Source organism: Phaethon aethereus (genome assembly GCF_964289735.1).
Source record: "Phaethon aethereus genome assembly, chromosome: 3".
NCBI lineage: Eukaryota > Metazoa > Chordata > Aves > Phaethontiformes > Phaethontidae > Phaethon > Phaethon aethereus.
In genome coordinates this window covers 112,642,755-112,663,725 of record NC_138576.1, presented here as the reverse complement: position 1 = coordinate 112,663,725, position 20,971 = coordinate 112,642,755, and the positions used below count along the sequence as shown (strand labels likewise).

Sequence of the window (20,971 nt, the reverse complement as noted above, 5' to 3'; positions counted from 1 at the left end):
TTACTGAAGAAGAACTTGACATACATTTTTCAATCAGTTCTTAGTACAATTGAAAGCAGAAAGCCTAGGAAATAAGCAACTATTTCTTCTTTTCTTTTGGATAAGATATATCGTTAATGCACAGGCAAAGTTCTGCATGATTAAAAGATTTCAAGCGGCAGAAACATTAATCCTGCAATTGTCTTAGCAATGGCCATTAGCACAAATAAAAATGCATAGGAAACATAGAGGGGGATGCCTGAATAAAGTATACACATATATAAGATAAGAAACAAATTTCTGTATTACACTTGACATGCATATTTCTGAGAAGTGCACTTCAGGGCTTCCCAAAACCATCAAGCGAATGCCACAGACATGGAGCTAACAGAGCTTTCCTCCTGCATACCTTTTTGTTTATCATCAGTCTTAACTAGACTTGAATTATTGTGTCCTGCTGAGCAAGAGGTGGGTTTTGAGTTTCTTTTTTTTTCAGGTGAAACTCCTCACTTTCTTGTAAGAATTAAGTGGGCCTTGATACTGCTTGAGTCCCAGATTAGACCTTGGTTCAAACATTGGCCTCACTAAGGTCAGTAAGAAAATTCCCCTTGGCTTCAGTTTTGCCAATATTTAATTTCCAAAGATAGCTCTTCATGGGTCATTGATGTTTATAAATGGCTCGCGCATGTCCTTAGCAGAGGGGTACACTTCACTTGTATGGGTGCTGCACTCCCTCCCTATTCCTACTTCTGCTGACCTCAGTTTGCAGAATGGGGCCTCTGTGTAGGTGTCACTTAATGCAAAGTCGTGGCCATATTCAAGTGTCAGCATGAGATAATTTTGGAATCACACTTAATTTCAAGCTTTGCAGATAAATCATTTTGTTCCGTGCTTTCCAACAGAAACAGCATGAAAACAACCACATCCCCAGCCTAAATTATGAGTAAAACTGTTTAACTTCTTTGAGGTCTATTTTGAGCAAGCAACAGAACGTGTATCTGCCGTTCCTTTTTTCCTATCAGTCAAAAACGCTGAAAGACCGAAATGCCTACTTGGCAGTGCAGCACACTGCATTGACAGGGGTCTCACGTCTTAAGTTCTTAAGCACATACAAAGCTTATAAGCAACCCCGTTGACATCGGCAGGGGAATTATTCGTGGGCTAGTAGGTACCCTGCTGAATCAGGCCAAAAAGGCTAATGGCTTTTCCTTCTTCTGGTTGGGAGGCTGCAAGAAGGGGTGGCCTCGCAGCCCCTCAGTTTGCATTTTCTGGGCAATATGTTTGCTGGAGGAACTATTTCGTCCACCTCAGGATTATAAGACCTGGGGTTTTATGCATTTTAATCACTTCAGCCTATTTGGAAGGAAGGTATGGGGGTGTTTGAAGTGTTTTGCTCCAGCCTTTTTTACCAGGAAGGTCTGTGCTCTGCAGACAAAATGTCTTAAAAACTTAAGTATTACCCTCTGCCTATAACAGTTCCTTAGGTTGAATACAAGGAAAAATACTGTGTTTGAAATAGCGTATCATGTTGGAAGGTTCACAGAGGTGCCAAAAGGTGTAGTTTCTATTTTATTTTATTTTTCAGAGATATTCAAGACAATATCAATATACATACAATCGAAAGAAATTCATTCACGGGCCTGAGTTCTGAAAGTGTCATTCTGTAAGTAAGACACAGCAAATCCATTATTCTCCTTGTTAGCTCGTTTCGTCTCCAGAATAGGGTCAAGGAAACTGGAGGATGGGCACTATTGCATACATTTCCAAATTCAAATGGAGGTTTTAGACTTCTCCTCTACCCCTGAAATGTCTGTATTCTGCTTCTCTGCCATGAAAAATGAATGTTTTTGTGGTTTTCTGTTGTATTCTAATACTGCTTTTTATTTTAGAAGCACAGCATAGAGCAAATTTAGTAATTACAGATGCCAAGGTTAAATATATTCCACCTCCAGCAACAGTTCCATGTGATACAAATTGTGTTCAAAAGGATGGCATGACTCATAAATATTTACAGTCAGACACATCATTCAAAGACATTTATTAATCGGGCAAAATATGTGTAGATGTTGTGGGAGTATGGTATATTTGTACACAATGTTAATGCATTGATACAGGCCAGTTCACAATGCAGTTTCAAGCTGCGTGGTTTGATGACTCTACACTTGACTTGAACAGTCGTGTATTTTAATGAACTGTCTGGCTTCTTTCATCCCTTCTGTGGGTATATCAAAACATACTGTTTGCTTGCTAACAAGCTGCCATCATTTCACCTACCCAGTGGCCAGACCGGAAGAATTTCCCGCTGTGCGTGTGCAGTTTACCTCGCATACCGAAGCAGACAAGCGGGATCTGATTGACTGATTGGGCTCACATTGATTTTGGTGGGAGCGAGGTCAGACCATCAATATTTGAAGAGAGGCCAGTAACAAGTCACTTAGCTGCTCGCTTTCCCTTTTCTCCATCAGTTATGCACAACCGCCGTCTACGTCAAGTCCCATGAAGTTTCAAACGCACACAGTTTTCTCAAATATATATTCAAGTCATTATACCCCAAATGCACTGGTTTATCTTTTCTGCTGTGATAATATTTGCTACTCAGGTGGGACTTTGTATTTTCAGAGCACTGCACAACAAGTAGTGTATTTGTTTCCGTGATACCACTAAGGGGTGAGATAAATATCCCAGATTTTTACTGAGATTTGACCTCTCTGTGCTGCTTGAGCACCATGAAATCGACTTCCCCTCTCTCCCCAGGACATCCCATTGCTTATATGATTATTGGCTGGGTATTGAAGGATAGTCCTCTCTGAGGTCTTAAGGCTGCTGGTTTGCTAGCAAAATTGGCCTGGGGGAGGATCATGTCCTCTTCCAGCTGCCTTGCCCTGCCTTCTGCAACAGCCCCTTGTCACGGGCTCCCCGCGCCCACCCGTGTGCGCAGGAGCAGCAGGAGCTCTGCAAGCAGACCCGGCCAGCACCCGCCTGCTCAGACGATGTCCCGACCCTGCTGTAGTTCTCCCTTGGGACAGAGGTCCCGCGCGTGCTCTTTGAGAGTCCCTGGTTAGGTTTGCCCTGTGCTGTGATGAACTTGCCTCATTTTAGATCTAAATTTGCTGGTTTTCTATAAAAAAAATGAAGTCATTATGCAATGCAATAGAAAGTTACCGTTACAGCAACATCATTTTGTGAAACCAGGCATGTCAAGACTCAGGACCCATTGAACTCCCAGATTCTGGGGAGACACAATTTTAGCAGGTTTTGCTGTGCCAGGCTCCAAGCATATTTAAGCCGGTAATTTGGATTGCATCTGATCTCACAGTATGCATGGGATCAGCACAGACTGGAACTGTGGATACGTTTGGTAAAAAAGCGCTAGATATTTATGGAAGAAATTCACCTTGCTTCCAGGTCTGCAAGCCACTTCGAGCCCAAGACAGAGGTTTTCTGCCCTGAAATAGGGTGTAAATAGTACCTCAGGGGAAGTGGCCTCCTGCACCAGGTGAATTTTAAAGTGTGTTTTAAAAATACCACTATAGCCATGAAATGGTGAGTGAAAGCCCGTATGTCCAAGCTCTAGATCTCTGCCCCCACTGCCACTTGTTGCGAGTGTAAGAGTTAGTGGAGTCAGTAAGGATGCTGGTTGAAGTGAGGGGAGAATTTGTCTCAACAAAAACTTGTCTGTATGTTGTATATTGAGATCTTGGGGTTTAGATAAATCTTTTTTTGCTCTTTCTACTACTTGAATGCAATTAGCCAGGTGACAGGAGTGTGTAGTCCTCACTGTATAGCAACAGTGACTCTGATTTTATGACCTTAGTATCTCACTGCGTTAGCATCATGTTCAGTGAAGAAACACAGTAAGTGTTAATACTGTAATTAAAAGCGTATATATCAGCCTGGCAGCTACAAATGGATCAGATCAATGTAATATAATAAATGTTTTAAATGCTATAAGCAGGCACGTGTGTCTCCTCTGTGCCTGCTCACTCGTGTCTAATAGTGCTTGCAAGTGAAGGGGACGGTGACAGTCCTCCTGATCCGACCTGACAGACGTTGCAGACATGGAGCTATGTACATCTGCCGGTCATGGTCAAAAGGGTAATCCTTTCAGCCAGACCCGTAACTGATTTTCATGCTGACCTTAGCTCACCACCTCGGACCTTATCTAAGTGAGTCACTTGCATGCTCAACTTTCAGTATGAATTAGAAACAAAACGTCCTGGTGTGCTGACAGTTTAATTAAATCAGGCCATTTTTGCCATCAATCAGACCTGTCATTGCCTGTTGGAGAGGGCGTGAGTTGCAAAGTGACATTTAAAGCTGGATGAAAGATTGCACTGTAAAGATGATAAATATAACTGACCCAAATGTAAATTTTTAGTACCGGGAAGGGAAAGGAGGGAAGGAAGGAAGGAAGGAAGGAAGGAAGGAAGGAAGGAAGGAAGGAAGGAAGGAAGGAAGGAAGGAAGGAAGGAAGGAAGGAAGGAAGGAAGGAAGGAAGGAAGGAAGGAAGGAAGGAAGGAAGGAAGGAAGGAAGGAAGGAAGGAAGGAAGGACGTTAAACATTAATTAGTTAATGCACTACAGTCAAAACTTGGCAGAAAGCCCAAGGAGCTTTGATTCCCAGTTCACTACCTGTGTCTCTTCTTGGGGGACGGAGCCCGGGGGGGTGGGACTGGGGCAGCAGAGCAGACAGGGAGTGTAATTTGTTGAGACAGCAGGTGTGGGAGGAATCTGCCACTTCCCAGGCAGTTTGGCACCACGGCCACCCCGCTCCTGCCCTCCTGCCCAGCTTGGTGATGGTCAGCCTCCCTCCTCTGCCTGCCCCACCGAGGACATGAGACCACTGCAGACGGTGGTCTTTTTTTTCCCTAATCACTGTCAAAGGGTAAGCCATGGCCCAGTGTTTCAAAAGCATCTTGAAAAAAGTAAAACTAAGTGGCACCGACAGCACCAGAAGGAAAGATGCTGGTCTCACCCCTCCTGGGGTTAACCTGGGACAGCCTGACTGCGCTGCAGCCTTCCCAGGGCACCCATGAGCCGCGCCAGCGTCTTCACCCTGGCTGCAGAAACTCACTCTAGCTATCACCTCTGATGGCAGCACTCGTCTGCCCTATTCACCTCTGTGCTCTGTTGGCATCTTACTTGCTAGTATTCATAGAAGTTTCACCATTTCACCGTTTGAATATCCATTTAAGAATTTTATTTGTTTGAGATCCCCTTCACTGATTTGAATTGCACACATTTTAGTTATGAAGCACAAATAAAACCAGAACTCTTTTTTTTTTTTTTTTTTCTCTATTGCAGATGGCTGAACAAAAATGGGATTCGGGAAATTGAGAATTATGCATTTAATGGAACGTACCTGGATGAGCTGTAACTATTTCTATTGTTTACTATTCTGAAAAGCAATCATTAGAAGGTAGTAAATGCTGCATGCTATTGTTTTAATCTCAGATTGTTTTAGCATCGATATTGTTGTGTTTTTCAGAAATTTAAGTGATAACCACAACCTAGAAAAATTACCAAATGAGGTCTTCCAAGGAGCCAATGGGCCCGTTGTTTTGTAAGTAATATTCAGATATTATTTTTCTCATTATTAACTCCCTAGAAAAGAACAGAGAAGAACATATGAATGCCAGTCTGGATTTCAACATGTCACAAATCTTGGAGTTCAAAATTGGAGGTGTAGTTCTGAATATTAAAAAAACTAGAAGCCATAACTGAAATTTCAGTCTAGATCCATGTTTTCACTTTGTCCTCAAGTTCTCGGGGGTATTTGCATCCAGGGATTTAGATCCAGGTTCCTCTCCACAGCTGATGAAGCTCTGTAAGACAGTAGTTCTACTTTGTTTTTTTCCCCGAGAAAAGCGCTGATATATTCTTGTTTGAGTAAAATCAATAGGTGAGGGGGTCCTTGGTGCTTAGATCTGAATTGCTTACCACTGTAGATCTGCCCCTGCATCTCTGAAGCTTAGGGCTGAAGATAAAACCCCTTCCCTACAGGGATAGGGATTGAGATGTCCCATCCCCTGTAGAGATAGGTATGAGCTATATCTCATACAGTTACAGCAGGATGTCTTTGGTGGGTGATAAGCTGCAAAGCAAGATCTCAGTAGCAGAGAATTCAGCAGTGAAATGCTCATGGATCTCAGTCACCATTACCTCAAGCCACAGTTTGTCATGGGGTCTGAAAATGCCTGCTAGTGTGCACAACTGCTTGTGTTTCTGAGCACAAGTCACAACACGTAAGAGCTGCAAAAGACACATGGGAGTCTTCTTTTGTCTCACCAATTCATCAGAGCCAGTCTCTCTTCCCATCTACCCTGGATGTCCAGAGAGGACTAGGAGTCACCCAGAAAGGGTGAAAAGGGGTCATTGGAGCTGTTGGAAGATTTTAAACAGAGTGGTTAGAAATCTAAAAAAGAGGGAAAAAAATGTCTGGTTGACCTTAAGTTCAGATCAGAGCTCTTCTGAAGGCCTTTTTTCCACATTGTGATGGTCAGTGCACCTATGATATAAAGAGCTATGGTATGGGTTACTGCATTCTGCTTTATTTCCATCACTCCCTCAAAGCCTCTTCCTTCTTTGGAAATGACTGACAGTGCAGCGTCTTTTCAGCAGTAATATCACAGAGGTTTGTTTGGAAAAGCATTGTTTCCTGTAGTGAAAAGTAAATGCATTTTCTTTGCAAGCTCTAGCTGCTACAATCATATTCTGGATGTTTATCAAATTGATTTGGCTGTAGTTCAGATTCATTTGATAGTTCAATTTCTAACACCGAGTTATTTGCGTAAGAAGTTTTGTGTTCCATTACCAATACATCCACTATTCTATGGATGGGAAATTACCTTTTTATCCTGCCTGAGATCATGAAAGAGCCTTCTTACTCATCCATCACTGTAGTGTACACCAGGAATGCACTTTCACTTATGGAAATGATTGACCCATAATCATATCTTTGCTGGGACAACTTTGCATTGTTGTTGCAATCAAATCTGTGTTGCAGACTGCAGTGTTTTATTGGAATGAATGTCAGGGTGTTTTAACTCTTGATCTTCCTGAACCAGTGCTCTACAGTCAATTAATACTAACTTCTATTTCATAATTCAGCATATCAAAATAATATGAAAGACACACAAACACAAATAGTAATGTCAGAAAGCACCAGTTTTAGCCCTCGTACAGGCTACACAGTTTCACGAATCAATTCCTCTCTCAGGCTCACAGCTCTTGGCTGAATTAGAATATCTCTTTTGGAAAGACATCAAGTTTTGCGTTAAAGGATTTCGGCGCTGACGGTAGGCAAGTAAATAAAACGGCTAATTACTCCCACACCTATACACATTCCTTCTATCTAGAAATACACTGTATTTCCAACTTGGAGTTTCAGAGCTTCACTTTTCAGCCATATCGTTTCATTTAATCATCTTCTGGTGCTCCCAGAGCTGTAGTGGCTTACACCAGCTTTTACTGAAGTCCTTAGGAGTTCTCTGTCTGCATCCTGACTCGGATGCAGGGCAAGGTATGGCTGTGGTCCCTCCTATCCTCGTCTTCAACATGAAACCCACATATGGGGGCCACAGGAGAACGCCAGAAGATCCCCAGCTCGACAGTTGAGCCCCTGACGCACAGCCAGAGATCAGTTTAGATACAAGCACATCTCACTGATCAGTCTACCCTAACTCTGATTTCTGCTCCGCCAGCCATTTCTTGCTGTTTCTGTCTGTGCCTTGCACACCTTAACAGTTGGTCAGTATTTTTGCTATTCCAACAGAGACTCCCAGTGGGAAAAGGAAGTGATTGGAAGAGAAGCCAGATTCATTTTGCTGTTCCTGCACTGGCTGCTCTCAAGGCTGATGACTAGCAGCCAAGCAATAATAATACAAGAACATGTACTCCAGTCACTGATGCTTTCCGGTTTGATTTCCTACTGCCACTTTATTGTCTTGTTCATCATGCTTATTTAATTTATCAAGCCTCTAGCTAGAGACCAACGTCCCAAAGAACCTCTGCACTGAGGTCTGCACATGGTGACTCACTGGAGCAAGTTACTAAACCACCTGCACAATGTCTGTGTTTGCTGTTCAGGGGCTTGTCTAGCGGTGCATTAATAACTATCCCTAACAGACATACCAACAAACCCTGCGGGAGAATGAAAAGCACATTCCCTAACTCACTTCTGTTTACATGCAATAATGAGCATAAAAAGAAAAAATTTTAAATGAAGAAGAAAATATTTTCATGGAAGAATATTTATTATTTATGAAACTATTTAGAGATGCCCAGAGATCCAGTAACTTTTTCGCTATTTTTAAGTCTAGGTGATATTCCTATTCATATTTACTTGTTATTTCTACCCAGTGTAATAACAGTTTGGACTCAGTAAAGCTTTTTAGCTAACAAGCCAAAGAAAACATTTTCCATGCTCTTGTTTAGAATTATGAGCCCTTGCGAAGTTTCGTAGGCTCTTAATGAGGCTATGAGTGATGCTGTCTGTGGATTTAGGCAGAAAACTGCTCTTTAGTTGTTGAGTCACGATTACATACTCTAGGTGAGGGTTTTCATTAGGCAGCATACTAAGGGCTATAGTCAGTCCATGATACGATCAAGGTTGCTCTGCAACCTAATAGCCTGTTCAAGTGTCTAAGTCAGAAAACAACAGCCTAAAATTTCTCGTCAGCTGCTGCTTTTAGCTCCTCCGAGAAACAGGTCAGGCCCGGAACAACCCTCAGGACCACAGTGTGGCTTCTCTCAGCCTGACCTGAAGAAATTCAAAGTATTTCTGACTCCACCGGTCTGTCCTGCCCTTCCAGTAGGAGTCATGACCCCAGGTCAGGGTAGCAGAGTGGGGTCTGTGTTTGTTCCTCTGCTGCCACAGTTCATGGTCCAGTTGTTGAAGCTGTTAATTCCTTCAGAGCCTGGATGCAAAGACTCAGCTGTGGGCACAGCATAGACACAAAGATCATATTTACCAACCAACAGTTTTACTAACTGCTTTATTAGCTGCCTATGAATTTGTTAGACTTGGCCACCCTAAGCTAAAGACTGTGAGTTCAAACAGAGCCATTTCCTTGCATTCATTTTGCTTAAAATGGAGAAACAGAGGTGCATAACAACTGTTTAAAATTATTACTTGCTGCTAAAACATGGTCTCACCCTCATGTGGCATCACTCTACTGCTTTAATACAATAATAAAAACAATTTGTGCATGTTGAGTAATAGAGATCAAATAACAAGTTGTCCTGACATTGTACTGTTATGGATGAATTGGAAACTGTACCTTGGAGGGGGCATGGAGAAAATTACAAATATTCTCAGTTCAATACCTTGATTAGGGAAAATTCCTTTCTTTTGTCAGAGAATAAAGAGCAGAGCAGCTTTGGCAAACGCTGTATCCTTGATCAGTCTCAGGTCATAAAAGCACAGGGGCTAAGGGAGGACAGGGCGATTTTGTGCAGTTCATTTTTACTGTTGCTCTTAAGAGAAAGGAGTGTGCTCTCCTGCTGTCACAAGCATTTTGTGCCCTAGTGAGGGAAATGTGGGGACGTTTTGCCCCAGCTCTTACACCCTAGAGCCGTGGGTTTGGGTTCCCAAGTACCTCTTAGCCTTGAGGTGGAGCACCCTTGGGGCTTCCCTTTCCCCACCTGGGTGGCATAAGTCAAGATTTAGTGTTTGCACAATGTGTTTCCTTTTAAAAGCCCCACTAATACATCCGTAGCCACTGCTTCCATCTCTGCCTTTGATAGCCTGTCCCCCACAGTAATTGCTTTCCACATAATATATGTGGACTTTATTAGTTATAAATAACTAATTTATAAATAACTAAATAAACTAAAAAATAACTATTTATTAACTAATAAACTAATAAAAAACTATGACTCCTAACGTCCTGTAATCTTGCTCATTCCTTCGCTTCAGTCTGTGATCTCTTTGTTTTTTAAACCTCTGGAAATGTTTTGTTATTTTTGTTCCTTACAGTTTGAACCATGTCACCCCTGTCTCTCTTTAATCTCTTTTCCTTCCTAGTGAGTATAAAACCTGATATCCCCAACCTGTCCTCACAACTGTACCCCGCTGTGAGCTTCTCCTTCTGTGTTTATTGCCTTTTCCACAGCAGCCTTCCCATGATGTGATGTTCATGTAGCAAACTTCTGTTGGGATTTCATCAGCCTTTTTTATCCTGTAACAGTATTCTGGGATGATTGTTGCATTTACTGGGTATTTACTAAACCCAGAATCATATGGCACTAATGGTTTATGTTCCTGCTAATTCTTACACAGAGGGTTATGGGATTTTTTCTTTTTTCTTAGACCAGACTAGCATCACTTGATTGTTGTTTGCAATGGTTATTAGTTCAGGTCTCCTGGAGGAACACCTAATTTATCCCTGGATCCTCTTTTCAGTATAGATTTCCAGCTGATCTCTTTCCAATCACTACTCTGAAAATGAGTAGGATAGTCTAAAACACATATCCACCATCGAGCAGAAGTAAATTTGCTTTTTACCAAGATTTTTATATGTTTTCTTAAAGGGATATTTCAAGGACGAGAATCAGTTTCCTGCCAAGTCATGGATTAGAACTCATTAAGAAGCTAAGAGCAAGGTCTACATACAATTTAAAAAAGCTTCCTGATTTAAGCAAATTTAGATCTTTGATTGAGGCAAACTTCACCTATCCTAGCCATTGCTGTGCATTTACAAACTGGAAAAGACAAAAGTAAGTTATTTCATTTGTTTTTCTTTTTGGTGTTTCTCAGCAGTTGATAGTGACTTAAATAAACTTCCTCAAAATCTGGATAGAAAAGGTGTCTCCAGTGCAGATAAGTAAATGGCTAGAAATAAATAAATGTACAATACATACAGGTTTATGCATTCTACACACTGCACTGCCTCTCCATTACCAGGGAGTAATAAATTTTGATAGCTGTGTTAGCATCAGGATTTTCCCCAGCTGCAGTTCTAGCCTCCACCTGTCATAGGTCCATCTTTCATTGGGACCTGCCATCCCAGATCAGCCTGGAACCACACTGAAGACATTCATCTGGGAAAAGTTTGATAACTTTTCAGGAGGTAGCTGGAGGGAAAGCTGTGTTTGCAGAGAAGCTGGTCAATATTTGGCCATCGATTCAGGAGAGTAGCAGGACTGCTGAATGATCTTAAACTCTTCTCTCGGATAGCCACACTGATGTTGGAACAGTGTCCAACCAAGCGCCACAGATACATCATCTGTGGAGTGTACATACACAATGTTTTTGGACATGATTTCTGAAATGGTTAACCTAGAGCAGACCCCTTTTACTCAAATCAAGAGAGGGGTTGGGAGGGTAGGTTGTTTTTTTAGACTCCCAGAGTAGTTTCCCATGCTTGTTTTAATTTTCCATTAGCAAGCTGCAGTGAGACGTAAGGTGTCAATGATTCTCCTTGAGTGTTTTTGGCTGTTCAGATAGACTTTAAATGTACACATTAACTAGTTAATGAACCTCTTAAATTTGTGCCACTGAAAAACATGAGGAACTGATACCTACAGAAACCTGCTGTTATTGTTCGAAGTTTGCTCTTTACTGGATGTCCTCAAAGACTTGGAAGTTGCCATGGCAGAAAAAAAATTGTGTATCATTGTTACAATTCAAGACACTGCCTTCAGAATTTGCCTAAAACTTCGAAGAAAAATAAAACCATGCAGAGAAAACATAAACTATTAGTAGCTTCTTATTAATACTTATAATAACCATTTTTTTTTACTTTTAGTATTGTACTGTCACCAGATGAAAGATAACTGATCTTGCTTGTTCTGATAGCTAATAAAGACCAACCACATGTGTTTGCAAAACTATCTGTGTGAAGAGTGCAAGTTTGGTGGTGGAGACTGCAGTAATAAGGGAAGTATCTGACAGAATATATCCCCCATTGCCCATTTTTGATCCAAAATGCTAAACTTTTCTCTAGGACAGTTTATCAGCAGGACACATTTTCGCATACTTCTGCAGGCTTATACAGGCACAGTGCTGGGTAATTTGCTAAGTAGAAATGGGTCCAGTCCTTTGAGCACTGGTGACAAAGTGGTATTTGCGAAGAGTCCAATGGAAGCAAGTTTAGTCCTAAATATGCAAAGGGACCTTGATATCACTATAATTCATATTTTTGAAGGTACTTGGCTTCTGGGCTGCTTGGGCCAAATCAGGACTCAAATCCTGGAATCGATCCCTTAAACTAGGCAACTGGCCTTTTCAAAAAACAGAGTAAGAATTACTATTGAAGGAAAGCTACAGGAGAAAATGGCCCTGGCCTTTTGGTAAACTCTCAGTATTTAATCCCCTCACTTGGGCTTTAAATAACTTCTATGTCATGCTTGCTCCAGGGAACTGAAGCCCACAGCACTCACTTCCCCCTTAGTACAGCCCCACTTTTGGAAGCCTCTGTCCTGGCAGGTAAGAAGCCAAGGAGGGCACTGACAGCTCTTTCCACAGCCTTGGCAAGTGCAATTTAGCAAAGAAATGCCAATGAACTGTGCAAAGCTCACAGAGCGCAAGGGCGGATGGCCAGTGAGCTGGGCTGGAGCACCACGCAGTGGTGGGGCTGCTTCTGGAGCCAGTCTGGTCACAACTTCACAATCCCCTATAGTATCAGGTGTGATGCAACGGTAAGAAATAATATGCAGGTTGGAGATGCTCTTCTTTATGATATATGATGAATGATTACTTGAATAAATGTGCATGTAAACTGTATCACCCTGGTCAACAGAACAAAGTTGAATGTATTTACATATGTCTTTAATAGTTACCAGACGTATTTTTTTAAAAAATAAGCATAAATGCAAAATTATTAGAACCAATTTTTTAGATCGACTCTTCCTATTAATTGCTTTAAAACATAATTAAAAATGGCAATTCCTTTCATACAGTCATGTGTCTTGTACTGAAATTGGTGGGAGACTGGTATCATCTCTCCAGCTTAAAGAGTGAAAATGGATGCATTTTGGTTCAGTTTGAATCCTAAAGTGTGTTACCATACACTTCAGCAGAGATTAGTCACACGTACAGTAGCTACACCTGCTTTCATTTCAAAGTGGTTTTCTTGACAGCTGGCACAAGCTGCCTGTGCATTGAAGACTGCTCCGGTTGTTTAAGAGTTATTAACAGCTTGCAGTGCTTGATCACACAACACCTATTATCTCTTTGGCGAGAGCTGTGCTTGGTTCAAGGCAGTACACGTCGCTTCTGCTGGCGAGAACCATGATGTGACCTGACTTGCCTTCACAGGAGGCAGTCATCCTCCCATGGCCATTTGGGTCTCAGAATACTTCCAGGTAGTCCAGTGAGGATGAAAAGGATGCCTCATCACGCCCAGAAGTGCACTTCTAAGGATCACGGCAGCAGCTGGTGTTCACATGGGAAATTGGGGAAGGAATTAAGACAGGGATGTATGGCCCCTTTCTGGCTGCCCTATTTATGTAAGATTTCCCCTCTTTCAGACTTTTGCAACACTCAAGAACGTTAGATAAAATAAGTTGCCATAGTGGGTCACTCCGGAAGCCATCTGCACTGGCGAACAGGCTCTGTTGTGATAACAGAAAGCTTATATTTTGGAGGATGTCACACCAAGCACAGCTCCGCCAGACTGAGACACAAATTAAAACATAGGTAATTTTGATTTTTTTTTTCCCATTGCAAGAAGGATTATATGATAAATATTGATCCACAGATTTATCACACTGGAATATTGTGATGCTGGCCTAACAGAAGCTAAGCTGCTTTCTTAGGACAAGCTCACCCCACATTTTTCTGTAACTGGAAATTAATATCCTTGAAGTGCGGATAGGGCAGAGGCTGGATGATAAAACCCTCAACTTGACATAGACCATTATGAACTTCAGCAAGCTTTTTGCTTTCTTTGACATAAAGATCACCTTCTGCCTAAAAGAATGACATTGATATGACTCTGCCCTTGCACTTGATCATTATTTGTTGGAGGAGCTGTCACTTAAAATCCTACTTTTTTAAAAAACATGGCAGCATCAGGAGTCGTGTTTGGGCCTCGTCTCATGAGAACATAATATCAGTTGCTCACAACTCACTTGATGTCACTTTTCAGTGAGGGTGATTGGTTTGAGATGGGGCTTAATACAGAACCTAGCCTGGGACTATTTATAATGCTGAGCATGTTTCTCAGCGTGCTACAGTCTGGAAGAAGAGTGGCTGGAAAGAGTGACTGCCTGGCAGGAAAGGACCTGGGGGTGCTGGTTGACAGCCGGCTGAACATGAGCCGGCAGTGTGCCCAGGTGGCCAAGAAGGCCAACAGCGTCCTGGCCTGTATCAGGAATAGTGTGGCCAGCAGGAGCAGGGAAGTGATTGTGCCCCTGTACTCGGCACTGGTGAGGCCGCACCTTGAATCCTGTGTTCAGTTTTGGGCCCCTCACTACAAGAAGGACATTGAGGGGTTGGAGTGTGGCCAGGGAAGGGCAACGAAACTGGTGAGGGGTCTGGAGCACAAGTCTTATGAGGAGCAGCGGAGGGAACTGGGGTTGTTCAGTCTGGAGAAGAGGAGGCTGAGGGGAGACCTTATTGCTCTCTACACCTACCTGAAAGGGGGTTGTGGTGAGGTGGGTGTTGGTCTCTTCTCCCATGTAACTAGTGATAGGACGGGAGGAAATGGCCTCAAGTTGCACCAGGGGAGGTTTAGATTGGATATTACAAAACATTTCTTCACCAAAAGGGTTGTCAAGCATTGGAACAGGCTGCCCAGGGAAGTGGTTGAGTCACCATCCCTGGAGGTGTTTAAAAGACATGTAGGTGTAGTACTTAAGGACATGGTTTAGTGGTGGACTTGGCAGTGTTAGGTTAACGGTTGGACTTGATGATCTTAAAGGTCTTTTCCAACCTAAATGATTCTATGATTCTATTCTAAGATCCTGTTCTTACCGGATCCAGAAAAAGCACCTAAAATAACCACTTGTAGTAATTTTTGTTTATTTTTGTCAGAGCACTCCTCCAATTTTAACGTTATTCTTTAAGTTGTCCTTTCTCTAGTTTGTTTTTCAGAGGGTTTACTTAAGCAAAGCAATGTTAAACAGTAACAGAGGGTTACATATAGACTGAATAAATGAACTGTGTTACAATACCTACCATCTCAAAAGGAAGCAACCATCTCTTGCCAAAAAATGTTTTAGCTTGTTGCTTTGAATGCACTGTATAGCACAAAGGGCAAATACCCCAGGGCAAAGAACCGGTAAGCAGTCAGTACCAGAGAACGGCTCTTCTTTCCCTCAGGAGTTTGCAACTGCCCATCTTATCTGCTTACAGTACATGTAACCAGCTGGAAGACTCCTCGTCACCCATCCTCAGAGCAAACAGAGCCACTCACTCCTTGGGAACCTGATTTTATTTGGAACCGCTGGCACTGTAAAATAATTCAAGAATGAATAAATGGTAATAATCAGATATATTTAATTGGCCTTACATAGCAGTCTTACCAGGGGACAGATTTAGCTCCAGGCAGTGCCTCCATAATTTGGGAAAAGGTTTATTTTTAACTCATAGCTGAGAAATGACTGGATAAAAATATTTCCCTCAGTTCATTTATGAAGAAGCACCAATTGCAGTAGCTTTCAGTGCCCTTGCCTGCCTGTTGCACTCAAAACTGAGGGACTTTCTCTCACGTTATTGCTCCTTGGAAGCATATATTCCCTTTCAGCGAGAGAACTGTTGATATATTGATCAATACAGTGGACCCCTCACTCATCCTTATGCGAGCAGAACACAGGGGAGCAAAATGTAATGCCTTGTTATTGCTACTGTGACCTCCATAGTGCATATTTGACCTCACAGAAAATCAGTTTTCTGCCTCAGTTGACAGGCAAGATAAAAAATATTGATAATAGTAGAGGGTGCTCAGAACCTCATAGGAAATGTCCCTCACCTTCTGGTGCTGGGCCTTCATTAGTCTTCCTTTCTTGCAGACCTTTTAAACTAGATTTTTGGAAGATGTAGCGAGTGCACGAAGTCAAAGGGTAAAATTAGGTTACAGAAAAGAATTCTCCCTTTTAAGCTGCTACCAATTGTTTAACAATTTCAGCCTAACTTGCCTAGAAAGCTTTTCTCTCAACTGTACTGGAAGTCAGGGTGGAAGATAGGCTGGAGTCCAGTCCTAGAAATTATACACCTAAATTGCTGTCTTGGCTGTAGATGAAAGTAAGGAGAGCTGAACTGTGTTGGTTTTGCAACACGTTGTCAGCTGTTTTATTCCCTAGCTTAAATTAGGTCTGGATCCATTTTATGCAAAGCTATGGATGCAAGTTTCTGGGACACCAACCTTCAAAGGTGGCTAGGAGAAGCAGTTGATAAAGGCTGACCCCTTATTTCTCATTAACACACTTTGATATTTCTTAGCTTGATGGAGCTGATAATCTTTCTATCATCTCAGCCAAAACACTTGTTTCTTCCTTTGGTCTAGGCATGGAGTATAAGGGTGTAGAGTTAATCTTCTACGAAATAAAGCCAAACACAAAACTGTCAAAAAATACTTGCTTTACCTTCAAAGGAATTTTATTCTTTTCCTTTATTTCTTTCATCTACTTTTTCTAAAATATGCAAAAAGTTTAAAAAAGACTTTTGGACAGAAATAAAAGCAACTACTGTCTCTACATAAATGTTTGGTTGGTTTGGTGTGGTTTCATTTGGCTTGGCTTGGCTTTGCTTCACTTTGCTTGGTGAATTTTCAAATCCATTTTCTTTGAAAAACATTTTTTAACCAAAATGTTCTACCATGTCTTGTGTTTGTATCTGTGTTGGCATCCGACTTCTGGAGGTTATCTGGGAGACTGCATTAATATAGTTATGCTATTTATTTGTCTAAATGGCCAGTTACTATTATGATATGAGACGCTCAGAATGAATGGCATAAACTGGAGGTTTCCTGTGCCCTGAAGGAGTTACAAGATTGAATATGACACACGGCCAAAAAAACTTTAGGAAAAAGGGAATTCAAGAGTAATACTAATGGATAGTAGCATTATTGTGATTATATAGGCTCCTTATGGGCACAGCTGAATTGACTCATTCTTCAAAGTTCAGTCTTATGTAGGAATTCATTGTCACGTGTTTCTCCATGCAAGAATCAGCTTATCAATGACAGGTTATATGAGAAATTCGGTTGAAATAAGGACAGCTTCTTACAGAATGCACCTGTCCGGTTGGATAACTGCATCATAATTGCTAGTAAAGCACACATCAGGCTTCCCTTCCCTTACATTTTATGATGTTTCCAAATAATTTACATTTTCATGTAATGTTTTATAAATAGGCACCAGCCAGACTATTAATTTCAAGCTCCAGGGTAGTCTACATAATCAGCTAACCAGAAAAACTGAGCTGTTAATGGAAACTGGATGATTTCATGTTTGTTGTATGCCTCCTGCTGTGTCTCTTAGTTTCCAATTCTACTCTTTTTACAATTTCAGCACTGAATTACATCCGATATGTAGCATATCTCAGGCCAAGCAAGACCTTGATGAGCAGCCTGGAGATAAGATACGTAGGCGATCTGCAGCTGAAGATTATATTTCCAACTATGGCATAGGATTTGACCCAGTGGAGAATGAATTTGACTATGGTTTATGCAATGAAGTAGTTAATGTAGCTTGCTCACCTAAACCTGATGCTTTCAATCCATGTGAAGATATCATGGGATACAACATTCTGAGAGTCCTGATATGGTTTATCAACATTTTAGCTATCACTGGGAACATTGTTGTCCTCATTATTTTAATAAGCAGTCAATACAAACTCACCGTACCTCGTTTTCTAATGTGCAATCTTGCATTTGCAGACCTCTGCATAGGTATCTACCTGCTGTTTATTGCATCTGTAGATATCCAGACCAAAAGCCAGTATTACAACTATGCCATAGACTGGCAAACTGGGGCAGGATGCAATGCTGCAGGATTTTTTACAGTGTTTGCAAGTGAACTCTCCGTCTACACGCTGACTGTGATAACTCTGGAAAGGTGGCACACCATCACCTATGCCATGCAACTGGACCGCAAGGTTCGATTTCGTCATGCTGTGATTATAATGATTTTTGGGTGGATGTTTGCTTTCACAGTAGCACTTCTTCCCATATTTGGAGTCAGCAGCTACATGAAGGTCAGCATCTGTTTGCCCATGGATATAGAAACACCGTTTTCTCAGGCTTATGTTGTATTTCTTTTAGTGTTGAATGTACTCGCATTTGTGATCATATGTGCCTGCTACATCTGCATCTACTTTACTGTGAGAAACCCCAATGTCATCTCTTCAAACAGTGACACCAAGATTGCCAAGCGCATGGCCATACTGATCTTCACGGACTTCCTCTGCATGGCACCAATATCTTTTTTTGCAATATCAGCCTCACTCAAGGTTCCTCTCATCACAGTTTCCAAATCCAAGATCCTTTTGGTTTTGTTTTACCCCATCAATTCCTGTGCTAACCCTTTCCTCTATGCCATTTTCACAAAGACTTTCCGCAGGGATTTCTTCATTCTGTTGAGCAAGTTTGGTTGCTGCGAAATGCAAGCCCAGATTTACAGAACAGACACCTCCTCATCCGCTCATAACTTCCACACAAGAAATGGCCATTGCCCTCCTGCATCAAAAAACAGTGATGGGACTATTTATTCATTGGTTCCTTTGAATCACTTGAACTGAAATGTTTGCATGAATTTGTGTCTGAGGCAGTGTGATAATCACTTTCTACTGTGAATTTGAATAATGACTTCAGCATAGCATGTAAACTTATTTTTTATGGGAAAATATTTTTATTTCCACTTTGCTATTTTTGTTCAATGAACAACCATCAGAGATGACGCATCATCTTCATCAGTTCTTGAAGGACAAAGAACAAAACTTCAGTATGTGCCAAAGTGTTCTTGTAGAATTGTCTCAGGAAATAAATGAGATTATAAACTGGTATTTTTCACCATACAGGCAGATATTCCCTTCATTCTAAGAAGATGTTAGCTGCTTACAGAAAATTAAGTAGTGGTTATATATGGTTGAAAGAAAAAAATATGTAGAATTAACCTTTTCGTCTGCAAAGTGTGTTGTAACAATGAGAGATAATTAGCTCTTTTCAATTAATCATATGTGCTGGGGTTACAAGAGACAGAATGCCAACTTAAAGCCCTCCTTCAGCACAGACTTACTAGGAATAAGAATATCTTGCGTTGTTGCCATTTCTGTTCACCACAGCAGACGGGCCCGAGGCATCTCCAGCTAGGCTGGTGTTCACTGTTCCACACTGCATGGACCTGTCTTACTTTGCACACAAGTGTCACACTGGGTAGGGTTTGTGGTGATCTAGACAGCGAGGCTCAAGGAAACAGATTTCTTTTAAGTTTGCATCAAGGAGCTTGGTTTGGGGTTTGTTTTCAAGGTGAGAAAGAGCAAGAACAAGAGCGGGAGAATCCCTTCATAATAAGGAGGATGTTTTCTCCAGTTGGTATCACAAAGTTGTGTTGGAAACAGTTTTGTGTGGCTGGGCCCCTTGGGTATGGCAAGATAGGCCAACAGGCCACTCTAACATGATACCTGAGGCAGGTCTGCCATACAGCAGTATTAGTGCCTTGCATTGTCTGGGCTATGTAAGGGATGACAGATCCAGATCTGTCTTTTGAAAACCTGAACAAGACTTTCTGTGAAATCCTGAAAGTTCTCTTTCCTCTTCCATTCTAAAAAAATCCTTCATGTGCACATTATCAGATGATGATCCAGGCTGAAAGACCTGAAAGAAACCATACACTGCATATGTTGAAATAACAAAAAAGAAAAAGCTCTTAATAAAAATCTCCTGATTTTACAGAGTTTTTGAATAGCATCTCAATGAACATACAGACTTTTTACATTATTTGAATATCAAACTTTTTGAGGGTTAATCATTCCAAATCACACCAAAGATTTAGGGTTGGCTAGGGTTTTCTCATGCTGATTGTGTGTCTATGTGTGGGTATGTGGGCATTAAGAAAACACCAGGATAGGAGTCTGGGCTTCATTCTCACCTCACAGACAATTCACAGTATTGCCCCATGAAATTATAAATCTTTGGAGTCTTCATGGTTAAATGCGATGATATTCCCTGCCTGCAGCTCCTAAAATTTCAGTAACAATTCTTGATGCTTCCATCCATAATTTCCCGTCATCAGCTTCACGTTTCAGCATCTGAACCTGATGTGAATAGCTACAGGAGATGATTATCCATTCAGTCTTAGCCGGGGAAGGAATTATCAGCTCCCTAGTGCATAAAACAGGGGAGATCAAAGATAGAGTGTTAGGGGGCGATTTCATTACTGAACACAAGTAATGCTCCCTCCAAAATCCAGGAGAAGGAAGAATCAGAGCAAAACAGGAAGGACAGTCCATCTCTGGGAAGCATTCCTGACTTCTCAGAGGAATCATTTCTTCACAAATGCTTTACGTCATGTACAGTGTACTGGTGTGCAGCCATTAAAATGCATCCCAGTGGAAGTGTGTGAATGATGATGTTCCAAAATGACAAATATTCTAGTTGCATTGAAGAAAGGCTTATGAATTTAGTTTTGGGCCAAAAATGAGGCATGTTAGGCATGTTCTTTGGCAAACACTAGTCTGTTTTTGTTGATAAATAGGGCAGATTCTTGTAGTGCTTCACACTTTTTTGCCTGGGCCCTGACTGTTTGCAAAGGCAATTAGATGAGACCTGGCAGTTCAGAAAAGCCCAGGCATAGTCCAGAAGCCACTCTTGTCATTCATCTCACAGCTACGTCAGGCACACGAGCTTGGTACAGCTCATCCGCTTCATGCGAAACCGTTGCCCAGACATTTGCAGAATCAGGACTCAGCTAAATATGCTTTACAGATAAACACCCCTGAAGAAAGACCTTACAGAGTTGTGCCGTGTAGCCAGAGTCAGACCGAGGCTCAAGGGAAGAAGCTGTCTAGCCCATGGCTCCTCCTCCAGAGGAGGCAAGGGATGGATGAT

General features: G+C 41.7%; 1 protein-coding gene across 1 annotated transcript in view; it reads left to right on the top strand.

Annotated features, from left to right (window-relative positions):
• The window catches only part of FSHR (follicle stimulating hormone receptor), a gene marked incomplete at both ends in the record, with an annotated part of 83,255 nt that extends 64,592 nt beyond the window's left edge, over nt 1-18,663 (top strand). Inside the window, 5 exons of the mRNA XM_081998063.1 lie at nt 1,565-1,642; nt 5,283-5,351; nt 5,467-5,541; nt 10,512-10,697; nt 17,436-18,663. Of these exons, the coding sequence (XP_081854189.1) occupies nt 1,565-1,642; nt 5,283-5,351; nt 5,467-5,541; nt 10,512-10,697; nt 17,436-18,663 (1,636 nt within the window). The remainder of the gene's footprint in view (nt 1-1,564; nt 1,643-5,282; nt 5,352-5,466; nt 5,542-10,511; nt 10,698-17,435) is intronic.
• Nucleotides 18,664-20,971: the final 2,308 nt, after the last annotated feature.